The following is a 17,895-nucleotide window of genomic DNA, read 5'->3' on the forward strand; positions in this document are numbered from 1 at the left end:
TGTAGAGATGATAAAATTAAGTGAAAAATTTCTTTTAAACAGTTATTTTTAATCTTGGTCAAATTGTCTGTGGGGCCTATAGGTGTAAGGAACTCTGCACGTAGGTGCCTGATTTCAGGACTTTTATGTTGAAGTTCATTATCATGTCATGTCTTGCTCTACCATCTGCCTGCTTTCACTGCCTTGTTTATTGCCATAGTTACCCTTGTTAGATTCCCTGACGATTATCCAAGCCCCTCGTTTTCTCGTTATCTTGTTAGTCTGCCTCTGTATAAATAGATCCCTGATTCTGTCTAAGTTTGTCAGTTATTGTTTGAGTTCCTCAGCTTAGTGTTTGTGTGTTGTTCTCCCATGGTGTTCATGCCTTGTCTTGCCTGGAGTTCATGTTATTGCCATGTCTGGATTCATGCCTTGCTAATTTGTGGATTACTTTGTCATGCCTGGAACCAAGTTTGTATTCATGTGACTGTTTTAGTGCGGAATAAACTGCTTGGATTTAGATCATCGCCCTTCTTCATTTGAGACAACACAGCAGACACTACAATAGGTGAGATCATGAAAATGTGCCCTAGTGGTGTAAAAGTTAACATCAAAACACAAGGTGTGTATTTTAGGTGATTGATCGACTACACAAGTGTACAAATAGGCCTATTTAGTTGATGCAACAAAATCATAAAGAAAAAGTGGTATTGACAGAAGTTAAAACATCAGTAAAAATCAAGAAATTGGTAGACTAAAAATATGAATAAAATGAAATTATTTAAATATGAACTATACATAGAAACACAGCACTAAAAAGGTATAATTAAAAAATAATCAAATAAAAGTAGAAACTATTTTTGTAGATTAACTGTGCATGCTTTTACTCTGATTTTGTCATCTTGGCAGTGTTTGAGTGTCTTTCTCATGTTATGAAAGCATGTCATGACTTGTATCCTTTGACAAACTGTCAGCAGTGGTCTGCCTTTTTTAATCATGTAGATTTGTATTTCTTTCACTGTCAGTTATCATGTGATTATTTTTCAGATGTTTAACTTTTTTTGTCATTGGTAGCATTTTTATGGTGTAAACATGCTCAATTCAAAACAAAGGATAATATGTTTGCTTATCTTGAAACAGCATCATGACAAGAGATGGCAATGATTTACAATGTATTTTTAGCACTATATATTAAACATTTGTTAACTAGAAACAGACATTTAAAATGTCATGTGGGCATATCTGAGTTACTTAAATGAATCAACATTGAAAACAGTGCTGGACAATTTTAGGCATTTTAGGCAATCATCCAGGGAGGCCCCATAAATTAATGCATTACTGTGTTTACAAGCTTTTTATTACTGGATCCCACCAGTCAACATATACTTTCAGATCTACATTATGACACACCACCCCCATTTCAGACTGATAACTCATGAATTCAATTCAAAACAAAAACTAAACAAACAAAAACCCATAGTAGGAAACAGATTCAATCCATTCACTGTAAAAGTCCCTAAACTTCCCCTAATGGCTGTGTGACATGCAGCCGGTTCACATTCTGAGGTAGAAGAACCTGCAACACAACATGAGAACCAGCAATCAGTTCACACATGAATGGAAGAGAATTTTTCATAGATCATTTTTAATTTTAGGACTTTATGCAAGCATTTACTAAACATTTCACAATTTGATATGAATTCAGCTTGGTTGTCTGTTATTCTTGGCTGCAAATGAGCAACCTTGTTGGCAAAGCCTGTTTCTTATCTGTCCTCACACTCTGCTACTTAAACCAACACTGAAAATAAGTGCGGTCAGAATATATGTGGGAGAGCATTGTTAGAATGTGACTATATTGTATTGCAACAGCATACATTTACCTTCTTTTAGCCTTAGGCCTACCAAATGTTGCACATTTCATGTCCCAGCTGATCTATGCAGTCTACTGAGGATTGTATCTTTTAGATGCACAAAATTGTATGTCCTGTCATTATTCTGCAGATTTTTATTGAATTAAAGTAAAGGGCAGTGCCAATGCCAAGAGTGCTTTGGGTTGGGATCAGTGTTGGGTTGCATTACTAAGTAATTAATTACTGTAATTTAATTACTTTCCCCTTGAAAAAGTAAAGGATTTTTTTTTCTTTTTTTCTGTCATTTAATTACAGTTACTTTTGATGTAATTGTAGTCAAATTACACTAAGATGTGATTACTAGTTGGTAATTAATTGCTTTTTTTAGAGTAACTTACCCAGCACTGGTTGGGATTTTGGTGGACAGGGATGCAAAATCATTAGGGTTGAAAAAAGTGACAAAGACAGGGATATTTTTAAAATATCAGCTTCAATTTGTGGATTTACAGTCAATGTTAGAAAGAGGATTTAAGGGGAAAACTAACCTTAGACTTCAACTTAAAGCTTCTCTTTTGCTGACAACATAACAATTTGTGTTATAAATTTAGAAAGATTAAGATTAGTTAATAAATGTTTAGTTTTTTTAATTGATTGACAGCCCTAGTAATCCTTTAATATTTAAAGACACCCAAAGCAGGAACTGAACTCTCGCCCCTCCTCTGTGAATAATGTTCTTTTAAAGCAGCTTTTGAGGAAACACTCTCACAGAAACAGTCAACTTTCCCTTCAGACACCTGGCTGTGCTGTACAATTTGAGGTAAGTTCTTACAATTTCACATGTTCAAAATTTGAACATTATTAAAAATTAATCTAGATGCATGAATAAATATATTCATAAGAAAGTGTTTATCAAATATTTAATATTCTTTATACAAACTTTTTTTTTCCTGCAAGGGATTCATGTTGGTTATAAATATAATACCAAACATAAATATGTTGAAGCTCAACTGGTAGAATTGAGTGCCAAAGTCCGGGGTTTGATTGTCAAGAAATATACATTGTCAAATGTAAAACTTACAATCACAGTTAGTCACTTTGGATAAAAGCATCTTCCCAATCGATACAGACGTGCTCTTTATTTAAAATCATTGCTGTGCTGCTCAAAAGGCAAAAGACTGTAAAAGATCATGGTGCCTCTATCATTCTGAGGGATGAAGGGTTTTATACAAAGAGCAAACTGGAGCACCATCAAGAGCTCAGCATACAGATTACTGTTCACAATGTCAGAAAGTGAAGAAATCAAACCCCTGTCATGCATGGAATGCAGACCAACTAACAGTAAAACTAAACGAATAATGCCTGTGGTCATAAACACACTGCTATATATATATATGTGTGTGTGTGTTTGTCTTTGAGCAGGGTCCTCAAATAAGCAACTGTGTTTTGGTCTTTGTATCAGTTCTCTATAATTTGAGGAAGTGACTTTGATGCAGCTGAACAAAGGGATCATGATTAAATTGAGACTTGATTTACATCTACGGTGTCATTTGATATGATCTTCTGGTAAAGCAGATAATTTGTTGAATGCGAAAATAAAATATACACCAAAATATAGCCAAGCAAAGGTCAAGGGTTCCATTTACAGGGAACACACATACTGATAAATGTGTGCATTTGGATGCAGATAATGTGGCACTCATATAAATACAGTCTAAAGACATCTAAGATTTGTTACCTGCTGCTGGAGCCATTTAAATAAAGATAAAAAATCTGATTCTTTTATCATAGTACAATTGAAGTGATGTCAATTTCATTGTGTGTGTGTGTGTGTGTGTGTGTGTGTGTCTGAGAATTAACACCAACATTTGAACTAAATGTACAATTAGTAATTACAATACATTGATGTACCAACTGTGATACTTTTTAATCTTAATTGCAGTGTAAATACCTGTCAAATTACTTAACAGAAGTTAAAAGACAGAATCTCATGTGTAATATATTTTGTTTTACACAGCAGGAGTTGAAGGATGCAGCTGGTCATTTATTTCTTGATGATATTAACATACACACATGCAGATTATCCTGCACTGAAAACTCTTCTGTCAGAGAAGGGTCTCGGAGGCGGTAAGTTCTTCCCTGCATTGATCTGAAATGACATCTAACAGCATTCTTTATTGAGAGTTTCAGTTTGATATGACAGCCACCTGTCCATCAGGGAAATACTCTGTGAATGTTTTCTCTTTTGTAATCTAACAGTTCTCTGCTGCTTGATGTATCACAGGAAACTGACTGTTTCCAACATTGTTTCTCTAATATATTATCATTTTATGCACAGATTCCTTTCATATATAACCTTTTCCCTCCAAAAACAACTTATTTCATGTCACCAAAACAGAATGACATCCATAAAAGTTAATCATATGTTAGTAGGCAACCAGTAGTAGGAACGCCCACTATATAGCGACCTAAACAGCAGCCATTGGCGACATGCATTGACAGTCACTGGCATTGTGAACTGGGCTTAAAGGCACAATATGTAAGATTTTTGGATTAAAATATCCAAAAAACACTTGAACAATGTAATATATTTTGTTGAATTGTGTACTTAGTTTATCCCAAATGTTCCCAACAGTGTTTAAATCCAGAGAAATCAGCTATTTTAACCAATGTAACGGCCCGTGTCATTGTGTCACCTGTTAGTGTTACCCTCGAATTCCAGTTTTACCAGTTTAGAAACCATGGAAACACCAAAGACGCTTTGATATGTTACGTGTTTTTTTAGACAGGTGAGCAACTGTTTAGATCCTTTAATGACAGAAAACGAATCATTGTTATAGGTCAACACAGTCTTATTGTTTGAATCTCTTGTTTTCTTGATTTGTCGTGAGTAACATGTTTGTACCTCAGAGACAACACTATTGTCAAGTGGCTAACAAAGCATAATCAGAAAGAGCTTTATTTGTATTAACAGCAATATAGCATTTATATTATTCAAATTATTGCATGCCATTTAACAACACAAGTCATCCAGCTTTTATAAATTATATTCTATTATCGATCTAGCGTACTGTAGTGTTCAACAAGTGTCTCATACCAGTCACCGAGCAAACGCACAGTAACGTAGCAGATGAAATTTAGCTTTGTAGCTAATTCTGGGACAGTTTTTATACTGTCTATTGTCCCTGTCAAATAAAGAATTAAATAATGAAATTAAAAATTATGAAATTTTAAACATTTAAAAAAAAAAAAAAAAAAGTTAACTTTCTACACACTCAAATGTATTTTTAGTATGATTGTTTTGACCAAGTAAAACAGCGCTGTGTTACCCCCACAGTTTAATTCATCAAATAAACTGACCTGTATGAGCAGGGATGGCCAACTTCAGTCCTGGAGGGCCACTGTCCTGCAGAATTTATTTCCAACCCTGATCAAACACACCTAAACCAGCTAATCAAGGGCTTCAGGATTACTAGAAAGCTACAGGCAGGTGAGTTTTTATCAGGGTTGGAGCTAAACTCTCCAGGACAGTGGCCCTCCAGGACCGAAGTCGGCCATCCCTGTGTATGAGTAATACATTTCAGGTTCAGGGAAGATGGAGGCGGACTTTAAACGTAACTTTAAACATAATTTTAAACATAAAATATACATAAACAACAAAATAAAAGGAGTGGCAGCGGCCAACTGCAGCATATGAGCTCTATAAAAACAGCAACATAAAATGTCCTGGTCCTCTCTCGCGTTTTACTGTTTAATTTAATAGCATTTATCAAAAAATAGCCTGTTTATTTCCTCTTGCTTGATGGATATTTATTGAAAGATAACAGAATGTATCTGCAATATAAACCCTCAAATATTTCTTATTACTTTATTACTTAAAGGGTAACTGAAGCAGTTTTCTTGTTACAAATGCCAGTAGTGTGTGTGAATGAACAACAATGGAAAAATAGTTTTTTGATAGATCCAGGGCTTTTGTAAAAACTACAAATTTTTGTATCTCTGTTCAAGGACATTTGGATTGAGCCCAGTGCATTATGGGTGTTGAAGTTTAGGCAAAAGGGCCCTTTTTAAAAAAAGAAAAAAAAAAATCCAAAGCCCCCTTTTCTCTGTTTTCTCTAGTCATGTAACACACATTTTATAAATAAATAAATAAATCAAATCACATTTCTTCTGCATAGGCAGCACAGTTTTATTAAAAACCCATTTTGCCAGCGGTGAATTAACCCTTTAAAATACATGAAATTATATATTTTGATCATGATGATGCTAAAGAGGTGATGTGTGCTGTTGTTGTTTCTGTGTGTGTTCAGTGTCTCAGATGATGTCTGTCCGGATACAAAGCAAAATGAAGAGTACTGCAATCCCAGAGGTCCGGGGTGGAATAGACATCGGGATCGGCACTGTAGACTACAGCTTATCAAAGTCAGTACACTAACAATCAAGCCAAACAAACTAATTAAAATGTTCTTAGAGTTGTCACAGTTACTAAATGCATTTATTTAAGCACAAATACATAAAATTTAGTCAGTAGTGCTTAAATGCATTACATGTAATAAACTGTTATTTTAGCTTGAATGCAAAATGCAATTTTAGCAAAAAAAAAAAAAAAATTGACTGCTTAACATGAATATATTCCATAAATGGTAAACAGATGTGTTTTTGTCTTTCCAGCATGCAGGTTGTGGAGTGCAGCATGCCAGACCCATCACTGGTGTTTGTACAGGGAACAGGTGTATCTGTGAAAGTCAGTCAACTCTCATTAGGCATCAAAGGCAGCTGGGCAACACAGTTTGGCATCATGTAAGTGCACCAGTTTTACCTGAGGTGATCTTGGAAACAGATAACATTTTCTATAAACCTTACTGTGCAATTTCATAATCTTAAATGAAAGAAGGACCATGCACACACACTGATGCCTCTTTGGGCTTTAAGTCAAATAAACCCCAACAAGTGTGATCAAAAACCCAATGTGAAGTGGGAACAACCTGTGGTTTATTTATATCCCGCTTAATACACTGCTATTTGCAGCATAAGTAAATAATTGGGCAAGAAATACTGATTTGAGTTGAAATATTGTATTAGTTCACTTGTAATAAACTAAAAGCTTCCACATAGAAAAACAGTTCTCACTGTAGCAAACGGCTTTCATGTTGGGAAAGTGATAACAATGTAGGCCTCTTTTGAGGTACTGTCTCCACTTTCGTTTATCAGTTTTATTTTGATAAATAGGGCTATGTCGTCTGTTTGCGAATTGCTCCTGCGGTACTTTGATGCAGTGTTAATTTTGACAGCCATTTTTGATTTACTCTTAGTCTTCATCTTCAGACGGAAATGCTGATTAGTCTTAATCACATTTTATAGTCACAACTTTCATAGTTTTAGTCGACGAAAAGTCATTGCATTTTTTGTCAACTTTTAGTCATTACTTTTAGTCAAACTGCATTTACCAACATTAATTTTGGTAGCTATTTTTGGCTGTATTGACATTTCACTCTTAGCAGTAGCACTTGAGCAATTCTACATATCTTCTTTCCTTAGTTCAGTGGTTCTTAGACTATTTAGAGTGTCGTACCCCCTGAGGGATTTAACATCCTTCTGCGTACCCTCTCTTTTCCACTTAGACTGCTGTTACACCTTTTCCATTAAGGGACGGTATTTGCCCTCTTAAATCGATTTTTTTTTTTCAGTACATTTTTTTCCCCTTTATAAATACCTTTATAAAATAACTAATGCTTTAAATAAAAAATGTTCAACAAATATGCAATGATGATAAAAAGTGATACTACGCCAGTAGGTGGCAGTAAGTCACTGTTTTTATGAGTGAGTCATCGAGTCATTCATTCATTCAGTATCAAAGCAAGCAGCTGTATGAATGGGTCATTGAATCATTGACGATTCGTTCAAAGCTGCAGATTCGTTCACGAAACACAGCTTGTGTGCTGCAGTTCTGCTGTGGCATTTCGTTAGAAAAAAAAGAGCAAAAATACTGTCAACACTGTTTAAAATGTACATCACTTAATATTACCCTTCTGTTTGTTGAAATGTTGTATAAAATCAATGTCACATTAGAAATCATGAAACAGTGCATTCTTGCTCATATAATACATGATCAACATTAAAAACAATAACTCACAGAAGGGTATGTTTTTGTGTCGAACAGAGTTTTAATCTTAAATCACTAAGCAGTCTGTGTCTATATTTGTTCTTCATGCTATTAAGTGCTAAATTCCCACTTTTACAAAGGTATATTGTCGAGAACAGCACTAACGTAGCGCGATTTGCTGGCTTGTGTGGACGCAATCAGTTTTGACCATGAAAGATGGGGTAATTTGATTGAATGTCATGTATTTACGGCATTTTACCTGCTTGAAATACATGCTCAGTTTTAATGTTATTTTAAGGTGAAGTAGAATTAAATGAATGGCAAAACTCAGCATTTTGTTCGCGTATGTTTGAGAGCCACTGCTGGATATCAGCTTACACTTTGGTCGCAGATTTAGTCAGCAAACGAGCAGCACAATATAGACCGACTGAATGACACTATAATTTAAGTAGAAAATCTCAAATGAAGATCGCTGAAGTCCAGCTTATTTATCTGTTTTCAGATCATCCACACTTCTTCCTCAGTGTAGAGAGAGAGCGCGCGCGTGTGGTTGCCAGATTGCAAAGATTAAGTAAAATGTGTTCTTTTAACAGAAAATTGGGTGTTTAAATTCTTGAAATCTGGCAACCCTAAGCATGAAAGCTCGAAAAAACAGTCTGTAATGTTTTGTCTCCTCCTTTATTCGACAAAAAATAAAGTGTGATTTTGATGAAGTTTTGAGTTTTTAGCCACATTTCAGTCTCGTCTTTTTTCGTCAATGATATTGAATGTGTTGATATAGTTATTTAATGACGTTGATGTCGTCTATTATTGTCATGTCTTAGTCATGGAAAAAATGAGCATTTGTCAATGAACATGTTTCATCATAGTTTTCATTATTTTTAAATTAACACTGCTTTGATGGCACATATTGCTGAAGTCATGAACTTTATCTGAGGCCAGACCGCCTCTTCCAGGCTGTGAGGTTCAAGGGGACGCATTTCTTCGCAAACTGGGAATGAGGATAAGGCGAGAGAGAGAAAGGGAAGAGAAGGAAAGGAATTAGAAAAGATAATAATGAGCCGACCCCAGGGCATGCCACCAGATGGTCTTCAGCCTCGACGTCGCGTGTCTGGGCCATCAGCCATTTGCAGCAAGTGTCCCGGAGCTGTTGGGCCATCACAAAAGTTGGCCGCTGTCGCCCAGTTCCACTGAGAGTCTAAATCCTAATAAGAATCTATGGCAGGAGCTCAAGCTTAAGGTCCATGATCGTCCAATTTGCCAAAGGGGAATGGGAAAGAGCCCTCAAGATAGCATCATATCAAAGAAAGTGTATTAAACAAGACATTTGTAATATGAAGAAGTTGATTGTTTATAAGATAATAAGATTGTCTTTTGTTCTATAATTGCAGCCATGATGGTGGCTCATTTGATCTGGCTGTTTACAATATCCAAATCTACACACTCCTGCAGTTAGGAGATGATGCTGGTCGTCTCTCCATCACCACCGTTTCCTGTAGTGCTGACGTAGGAAGTGTGGACATTCAGTTCCACGGAGGTGCTAGGTAAGACCAGCATTAACAAAGCATAAAAGACTAAGATGTGAAATGTTACCGGAAGATAACATGCAACAATAGTAAATAACTCTTATGACTACCACTAATGGAGCTGCTTATGATAGTCACAGTGTTATATTTTTGATTGTTTTTGACTCTCAAAAATGAAATGAAGTTATTAAAAGAACACTATACAGAAAGGAACACTTTCCCCATCAACTTCAAGAAGTAAGAATCACTTATGCTTCTGTTTTGCTGCAGCTTTATTTTTCAGCCATTTGTAAGTTCTTTCAGGGGAAGAATATCAGACTTGATACGTGAGCAGGTTTGTCATTTTACAAAAAAAAAATAATAATAAAATAACCAACACTATTATCTGCTGCTTGTGATATTTCTCATATCTTGTATATTATTATTTTTATTTTTCATATTTTAAGATTTGCCCAGCAATTCAACAAGCAATCAATGAATTGGAGATCAGTCTACAGGAAACACCTGGTACTGGCATATAAATGTCACAAAATTATATATTATAAATAGGTCATATTAAAACAGATTTAAAACATATTATGCATAAAGAAAATGATTTTAGGACTAATAATATGTTTTGCATTGTGGCATTATTTTCATAAATATGGTAAATGTGATTGTTATTTAAAAATCATAAAAATGGGCCTAATTTTCTTTTAATTTGATGTGAACATTTTTGTGAGACTCACCGTACTGTGGGTTATTTCAACAGCATTATTTAGCTATTGCTACTAAATGACATTAATGTCATTGACGTGATTGTAAATACAAAATCTTTGGAAAACTACTTAATGACTTCATTAGATGAACAGTAATCATGCTCAAATGATTTCTTTCTAGTTAAGGTACCTGTGGGTCAGTATATATATCTGAGCATCCCTCTCACATCCTCCCCGGCTGTGACAGACCAAAGCTTTGAATTAGATATTAAGGTAAGGATTTTTAATTCAGCATGTGTAATAATGATTAAAGCTGGGTGTACACTGTGCGATTTCAGCAATGTTTTTGTTAAATACCTGAAATTCGGCCCGACACAAAAAAAAGAGTCATACAACTCAGAAATCGGTTCAAATTTGGATGAAAATTGCACAGTATATGCCCAGCTTAACATTATATTGCTATTAATCAAATTCATGCAGCTACAACAGGGGTGTCCATTCCTGCTCCTGTATGGCCACTTCCCAGCAGAGTTTAGCTCTAGCCTTTAAACACACCTGAACCAGCTACTCAAGGTCTTCAGGATGACTAGAAACTTCCAGGCAGGAGTGTTGGAGCTAAACTCTGCTGGAAATTGACCCTCCAGGAGCAGGATTGGACATCCCTGAGATACAACTATTATTAGGTTTCTCTTTCTGAATATATTCAGATGACGTTTTGTTGTTGTTCCTGTGACAGGGTGAGTTTTACAGCAGCAGTTCTCCGTCTGAACCACCTTTCTCTGCAAACAAGTTTGACGTGCAGTATGCAGAAAACTCCATGCTTTCATTGGTTGCCTCCGAGTTTTTTGTAAATTCGGCTGCTTACGCATTCCTCAGGTCTGGGGTTCTCCAAATCAACATCAGAGATGACATGGTGAGGAAATACAAATGAGCTCTCATTAAATAATAATAATAATTAATTAAATAAAATTACCGTTTCCAATAAAATTATACATCATTTGTGTTGGAAGAATTGTGTATCTTACACTTATTATTTACCTACAAGGAATCATGCCCTCTCATAGATTTAAAATATAGATTTAGATAATTAAGTCACTCATTCAGCCATCTCATTTAATGTGTCAATCACAGATACCAAAGAGTTCTCCAATCCATCTGAACACCAGCCAGTTTGGAGCCTTCATTCCACAGGTCAGTATGTACAGGTCGTGACTTTGTAACAAAAATAAAAAAGATAAATATTTTATCTTTAATACTGATGCACAAACTGATCCAATGAGATCCATAGAGTCCAGCAATGATTATGTCAGAGATCAAATTTAAATGAGGAATAATACATTTATAAAGTAAAAATTATAGAGACAAACAAATGAATCAAGTAAATAGTAGTTTAATAAAATCCAGAGTATTGTATCTAACAGATGAAGAGTGAAGATCATAGTATAGAGAAAGGAAGAACGAAAGAAGATCTTTGGAGAGGTAGAATAGAGAAGCAGAAAGAGTAGAAGAAGCAGAAGAGAGGCAAAAAGTAGAAAGTAAAAAAAGAAGAACAAATGAAGATATTTGCGGAATGAAAGGAGAAGCAGAAGGAGAAGCAAAGAGCAACAAGAAAGAAAGTGAAGAGCAAAATAAGAGCAACGACTATACAGGTGCTGGTCATATAATTAGAATATCGTAAAAAAGTTCATTTTTTTATTGTCAATTATTTAAAAAAAATGAAACTTTCATATATTCTAGATTCCCTACATGTAAAGTAAAACATTTCAAAAGGTTTTTTTTTTTTAATTTGTTGATTAGAGCGTACAGCTAATGAAAGTCCAAAATCCAGTATCTCAAAATATTAGAATATTTACATTTGAGTTTCATTAAATGACCATCCCTACAGTATAAATTCCGGGTATCTTTTGTTCTTTGAAACCACACTAATGGGGAAGACTGCTGACTTGGCAATGGTCCAGGAGACAATCATTGACACCCTCCACAAAGAGAGTAAGTCACAGAAGGTCATTACTGAATGGGGTGGCTGTTTACAGAGTGATGTATCAAAGCATATTAAATGCAAAGTTGACTGGAAGGAAGAAATCGGGTAGGCAAAGGTGCACAAGCAACAGGGATGACCGCAAGCTTGAGAATACTGTCAAGTAAAGCCGATTCAAACACTTGGGAGAGCTTCACAATGAGTAGAATGAAGCCGGAGTCAGCGCATCAAGAGTCACCACACTCAGACATCTTCAGGAAAAGGACTACCAAGCCACTTCTGAACCAGAGACAACGTCAGAAGCATCTTACCTGGGCTAAGGAGAAAAAGAACTGGACAGTGAACAGTGGTCGAAAGTCCTCTTTTCAGATAAAAGAAAATTTTGCATTTCATGTTGAAATCATGGTCCCAGAGTCTGAAGGAAGACTGGAGAGGCACAGAATCCAAGCTGCTTGAAGTCTAGTGTGAAGTTTCTGAAGTCAATAATGATTTGGGGGGGGCCGTGACGTCTGCTGGTGTTGGTCCATTGTGTTTTATCAAGTGCAAAGTCAATGCAGCCATCTTCCAGGAGATTTTGGAGCACTTTATGCTTCCATCTGCTGACAAGCTTTATGGAGATGCTGATTTCCTTTTCCAGCAGGACTTTAGCACCTGCCCACAGTGCAAAAACCACTTCCAAGTGGTTTGCTGACCATGATATTACTGTGCTTTATTGGCCAGCCAATATGCCTGACCTGAATCTATGGGATATTTTCAAGAGAAAGATGAGAAACAGTCGATCCAACAATATACAGATGATCTGAAGGCTCAATAGTGCCTCAGCAGTGCCACAGGCTGATCACTTCCATGCCACACTTCACTGATGCAGTAATTTGTGCTAGGAGCAAGTCATTTGCTGTAATATGTCCTGCCGATCAAGTATTGAGTGCACAAAAGAACATACTTTAAAGAACTTGAACTTTTCTGTTTTGCAAATCCATTTTTTGATTGATCTTAGGAAATATTCTAATATTTTTAAATACTGGATTTTGGACTTTCATGAGCTGTACGCTCTAATCATCAAAATTTAAAAAAAAAACTTTTGAAATGTTTTACTTTACATGTAGGGAATCTAGAATATATGAAAGTTTCATTTTTTAAAATAATTTATAATAAAAAAATGAACTTTTTGATGACATTCTAATTATATGACCAGCACCTGTATATACAGGAAACTTTAACCCTCATAAACTTATTTTGGTCTAATAAGAAAAGGTCAAACAGACCTATCAATTATGTCATAGTTGGTGTAACGGCTAGATCAGAGTGACTGGTCCAATGTCAAAGAGAGATGAAAATAGATAACAGAAGGTGTTGTTTTGACACCTTTAAGAGAATATTGCAGATCTTGCATTATCTCATGTCTTGCGGAGATGGAAACATGGGAGTGGGAACATACACCCACTCGATCTTACAGCACAGAAGAGACACTAGAGATATTACATTTGGAAATATTCAAACAGAGCATATAGTGAGAAAAATATGCAAATGATTAAGGAAATCAATAACATGTAAAAGAATAATAATACATAAAGAATAATTAATACAAGAAATAATAATAAAGACATCATCATAAACATTGACCATTTTGGATACATCAAATGCCAATCAATAAATAACTAGAGAATATGACTATGTTTGCATATTGATGTAAAACCAGTCAGGAATCTCATGTCTTTACGTCTAAATTGTGTCTGTTCCATGTTTTATAGTTTTCAGGTAAAATCAAGCTGTTGTCCAGATGAATAATGTGCTTTCTTTACAAATTATTTGTTCAGCTACGCACATTATATCCCAACATGGAGATGCAGGTGCTGTTATACGCCAGTGAGACGCCACTATTCTCCTTCAGTTCAGGAGTGATAGATGTTCATGTACCGGCTGCAGCAAAGTTCTCCGCCGTTAAACCTGATGGTACACTGGTGCCTCTCTTTACTCTGAATGTGGTGAGTTTTGTGTTTATATACACAAATAACACACAGAAACATTGTCACACAAACCAAATACAAGGTAAGAGGAACTCTCACACTTTCACAGTAAAGGGTAATATCACAATTGTAAAAAAGCTAGTTGGTAAGACCTGCTATAAGCTGTAAGTTAGAAACTACAAACAGTGATATAAAACCATGTGTTCACCAAATGTATCAATATGTCATTTATGAAAACGGAAATTCAGCTTAGAATTAACTTTAGTGTTCCTCTCTCACTCCACCTGCAGGACTGTAACTTCAGTGGAAGTGCTTTGATTGCCAATAAAAACCTGACCGGAGCTTTTGAAATGAAAAAGTGAGTTTCATTGATGTTTGTTCAGTTAAAGTTGCAGTCAAATGAGCTCCATTTTTAGTTGTGTTTTCACTGGAGGTCTTGCATTGCTTATAACTGGTCCACTTATAATGATTTTACATCAAAAATACTCATATTTTAGAAATGATTAGCCATTTTCTACCCTATTTTTGGCCCTGATTTAAACATTCAGTTTTAAGCATTGTGTCTCCATTAAGACTTCAATGTAAATGACCACTGCATTTTTGAATATGAAATATTACACATGGACCCTTTTCACAAACTGTGATGACGTGATAGTACAATTATCAACACTGCAAGTGAAATATATATATATATATCACACTATGCTTTGTGTTGTATTAGCTCAGCAGTAAATGACAAGAAAAAAAAAAAAAAGTAGTGTTTCTAGTACAATGACTCTTCTGACTGCTGTATTCAATCTCTTGATATTTAGCCCTTTTGGAAAGTTGTGGAAACGCTATAATGGATTTTTTTTTTTTTTTTTTTTTTTTTGCTATTGGAGAAAATGGGAATACAATAATTATATTTGCTGTTATCTCCCATTCAACACTATTAAAGTTGACCAAACTATGGCAACTTCTGCTTCTGAGAACCCTGGAAATGCGAAAAGGGTCCATTTAAAAACTCAGGACAATGAATGATGCCATCCCCAACATTAAGAAAAATGCAGTATATTTTAACATGGTAACTGGATAATTTCTATTTTTTCCTTTTGATTAGAAAGTGGACATTTAATAAAAATCACCATGATTACTATTAAAGCTGCCATGATTAAATAATCTGCATTAATCAGCAGTCTTGCACTGGTGTATTCATCTCTATTACATAATAAGAGGAGGAAGTACAAAATGAGTCAGTGAGCTTCGGCAGCTTGCTTTCAGTAAATCTCACTGGACTGAAAGCTCAAACTTACAGTATGGTTTTATAGTACAATCATATGTCAAAATGGCAAGGAAAATTAGATTTTTTAATGCATGAATCCTTTAAGTAAGTTCAAAATGTCTTAAAAAAAAAAAATTTCTGAAACTCTACATCGTCTTTTGCCCTGAATGCTGTATCAAGTTTAACGCTGACTCTCGGATCATCTGAGATTGGTGATTTCAAGGTGAGATCAGACAGTGATGATTCATGTCAAATATTCACTTTGGTAGATCAGCGTTATGAGATGTTTTCTAATCTTTGTGTAATCTTTCAATGTACAGACTGACTCATTCCAGCAAGGGTTAGTGATGGCAGTGAAGATGTTTGTACTTCCAAAACTAAATGGTAAATTTATTTTAATGATATTGTAATTATTCTTTAATTTAAATAAATTTGTATTATTTAAAGTAATCATAACCTTGAAAATGTTTTCAACCAAGCAACGTTTGAAAACTATAGACTTTACAAAACTGGTTTTAGAAAATCTGATAACTATCTGATCATTAACTGTTTATTCTACTTTGCATTTTAGCGGCCCTGAAGATTGGCTTTCTCTTACCCACACTGCAGGGCTTCAGTTTGATCAATTCTCAATTGCTTATAAAAAATGTGAGTACTATTAATGAATGTTAGTGTTCTGTGATGTATGGGCTTTGGATTTTGTTTGATATTGTAAAATTGTTGGAAAACACAGTGGTACACTCTGAATTTGTTTGACTTTTTTCAGGGCTTTGTGGTCATTTTTACTGATGTCCAGGACTCCCTGACAGGCCTCTGAGATCCAAACATGAACTGCACAAAATAACAAATAACTTCATCATTCAATAATCATTACTTGAAATGTTCATAAGTTGACCAAATTTGACCATATTATTTTTCCACATACTATTATGTACAATAATTTTTGTTATTCATCCATTCAAAATAATCTACGGTGCAAAAAAAAAAAAGAAACATTTGCATAAACAATCTGGCTTGCATGGAAGGCTGGCATTATGTCAGCTATGAGCTAGAGTGTGTGTGTGAATGCTAATTAAAAAATCTATAATTATTATCAATCATTATCAATCCAACATCTTGCTTTTTCGCTATATCATTAAAGATTTTGAAGCCTGATCTATATGGTGGCCTAGAGCCCTGATGTGCCGGGGCTTCACAATAAATCAGCAGATCATAACCATCATGAGACTGCTTATCATACACTCTACCTGAGAAAAGGCCTGAGCAACACTACTATTATATTCAACAAATGGGACCAAAAGCTTTCTCGTGGCCCTCCAGGAGCAGAATTGGACACCTTTGTTTTAACAAGAGTCTGGGAGACAGCTGGAGTGTTGGACAGACCGAAAGGCAGGCCTTGGAATTCAAAGTGCCTTGTGGAAGTGTAAAAGAGCCTTTATTATGCTCATTTATAGGTTCAAACATTTGTTCAGGGGGTCTACTAGAGTAAGTTTATATGATTTAGTGTTCACAAAACTCATTTTTCTTATTTACATTGTTGCAGCACCTGTTTTCACTTTCTGTCTAAATGCTGTTTTAGTTTTGGTTTCTTTAAAACCCGGCTTTCAAAAAGCCCAGTCTGCTCTCATTGGTCAGCCAGTCCCAGTCTGTTGTCATTGATCTACTGCTTAGAGTGTGTTTTGGAAATGTATTGTCCCTTACAAAAACCGGTGAGTCCCGAGACACTGTGAATACTGCTTTAACTATGCTAATTATGCCGTATCGGTTCGAGTCAGATAACGACAGTCAAGAAGAACAAACTGACAATTATCTGGATCTCAACCAGTGGATTTACTTTGTATGTATGGATTTGAAAAGAACCTCAGTTTGACATCAAGTTAAGTGACTGTTTGATTCTTACCTTAGTTATTCAACATTTGATACTGTTTGAGTTGGACCCTTTTGAGAAGTTACCTGTATGGAAGATAATCTTGTGTTTAAGTTTGATACTTACCTGAGGTCCTGAACGATCAATGATCCTCTGCTGTTACACTCAACTGGAGATCTGTGTATCCTTTGTGTATGTTCTCACCATAGTATTTACCTGCCTGTCCAATGTTAAGAGTCACACATTAACCTGTAATTCTTCAAAAAGGCTTGACAGAATTACTTTGACACTTATCAACTGGAGGAATCAATCTTCATTATCTGTTCAGTTAAGTTTTATTTCATTCTTATTGATTGATGACTTGATAAAGCCTGATGTTTCTAACTGTACTGTAACAGGGAAAGGACTATTCACCTGTGTATACTCACCGCATCTTATGATGTTTTGTAATCATTTTGTCATGAAGAATGTCTTCTGTTAATCTCACACTGTTAGAAATAAAAAGAGACATTATCTGTGTTTGAACTTTCTACTTATCTGAATACTCACTGCTGGTGATCTTCTGTTGTTCCTCCAGTCCTTTAATAGACTTAACTATCCTCAGAGTTTGGTGTGTCTGTGACAATATTTTTGCCCATACTTGTGCTTTGTAACTTTGAGTAGTTTTTG

At 35.3% G+C, this 17,895-nt stretch overlaps 1 protein-coding gene across 1 annotated transcript; it reads left to right on the forward strand.

Annotated features, from left to right (window-relative positions):
* The first annotated feature begins 247 nt into the window (after positions 1-247).
* Positions 248-17,745, forward strand: bpifcl (BPI fold containing family C, like). Its single transcript, XM_051907083.1, has 17 exons — positions 248-547; positions 2,575-2,646; positions 3,844-3,953; positions 6,137-6,248; positions 6,498-6,626; positions 9,321-9,473; positions 9,726-9,789; positions 9,902-9,962; positions 10,335-10,426; positions 10,890-11,066; positions 11,285-11,344; positions 13,949-14,116; positions 14,389-14,456; positions 15,540-15,582; positions 15,680-15,743; positions 15,931-16,007; positions 16,126-17,745. Exons 3-17 carry the CDS (start codon positions 3,857-3,859, stop codon positions 16,174-16,176), a joined length of 1,416 nt encoding a protein of 471 aa, XP_051763043.1. The 5' UTR covers positions 248-547; positions 2,575-2,646; positions 3,844-3,856; the 3' UTR covers positions 16,177-17,745.
* Positions 17,746-17,895: the final 150 nt, after the last annotated feature.

This window comes from Ctenopharyngodon idella, chromosome 9 (genome assembly GCF_019924925.1).
Source record: "Ctenopharyngodon idella isolate HZGC_01 chromosome 9, HZGC01, whole genome shotgun sequence".
In the NCBI taxonomy this organism is placed as follows: domain Eukaryota; kingdom Metazoa; phylum Chordata; class Actinopteri; order Cypriniformes; family Xenocyprididae; genus Ctenopharyngodon; species Ctenopharyngodon idella.

What these genes read in the sequence shown, in the direction of transcription:
- bpifcl (XM_051907083.1), top strand. Translation starts at nt 3,857, where the DNA reads ATGCAGCTGGTCATTTATTTCTTGATGATATTAACATACACACATGCA. An exon ending in AGAGAAGGGTCTCGGAGGCG is followed by an intron (nt 3,954 to 6,136) that starts GTAAGTTCTTCC and finishes GTGTGTGTTCAG; the next exon opens with TGTCTCAGATGATGTCTGTC. An exon ending in TGTACTTCCAAAACTAAATG is followed by an intron (nt 15,744 to 15,930) that starts GTAAATTTATTT and finishes TTTGCATTTTAG; the next exon opens with CGGCCCTGAAGATTGGCTTT.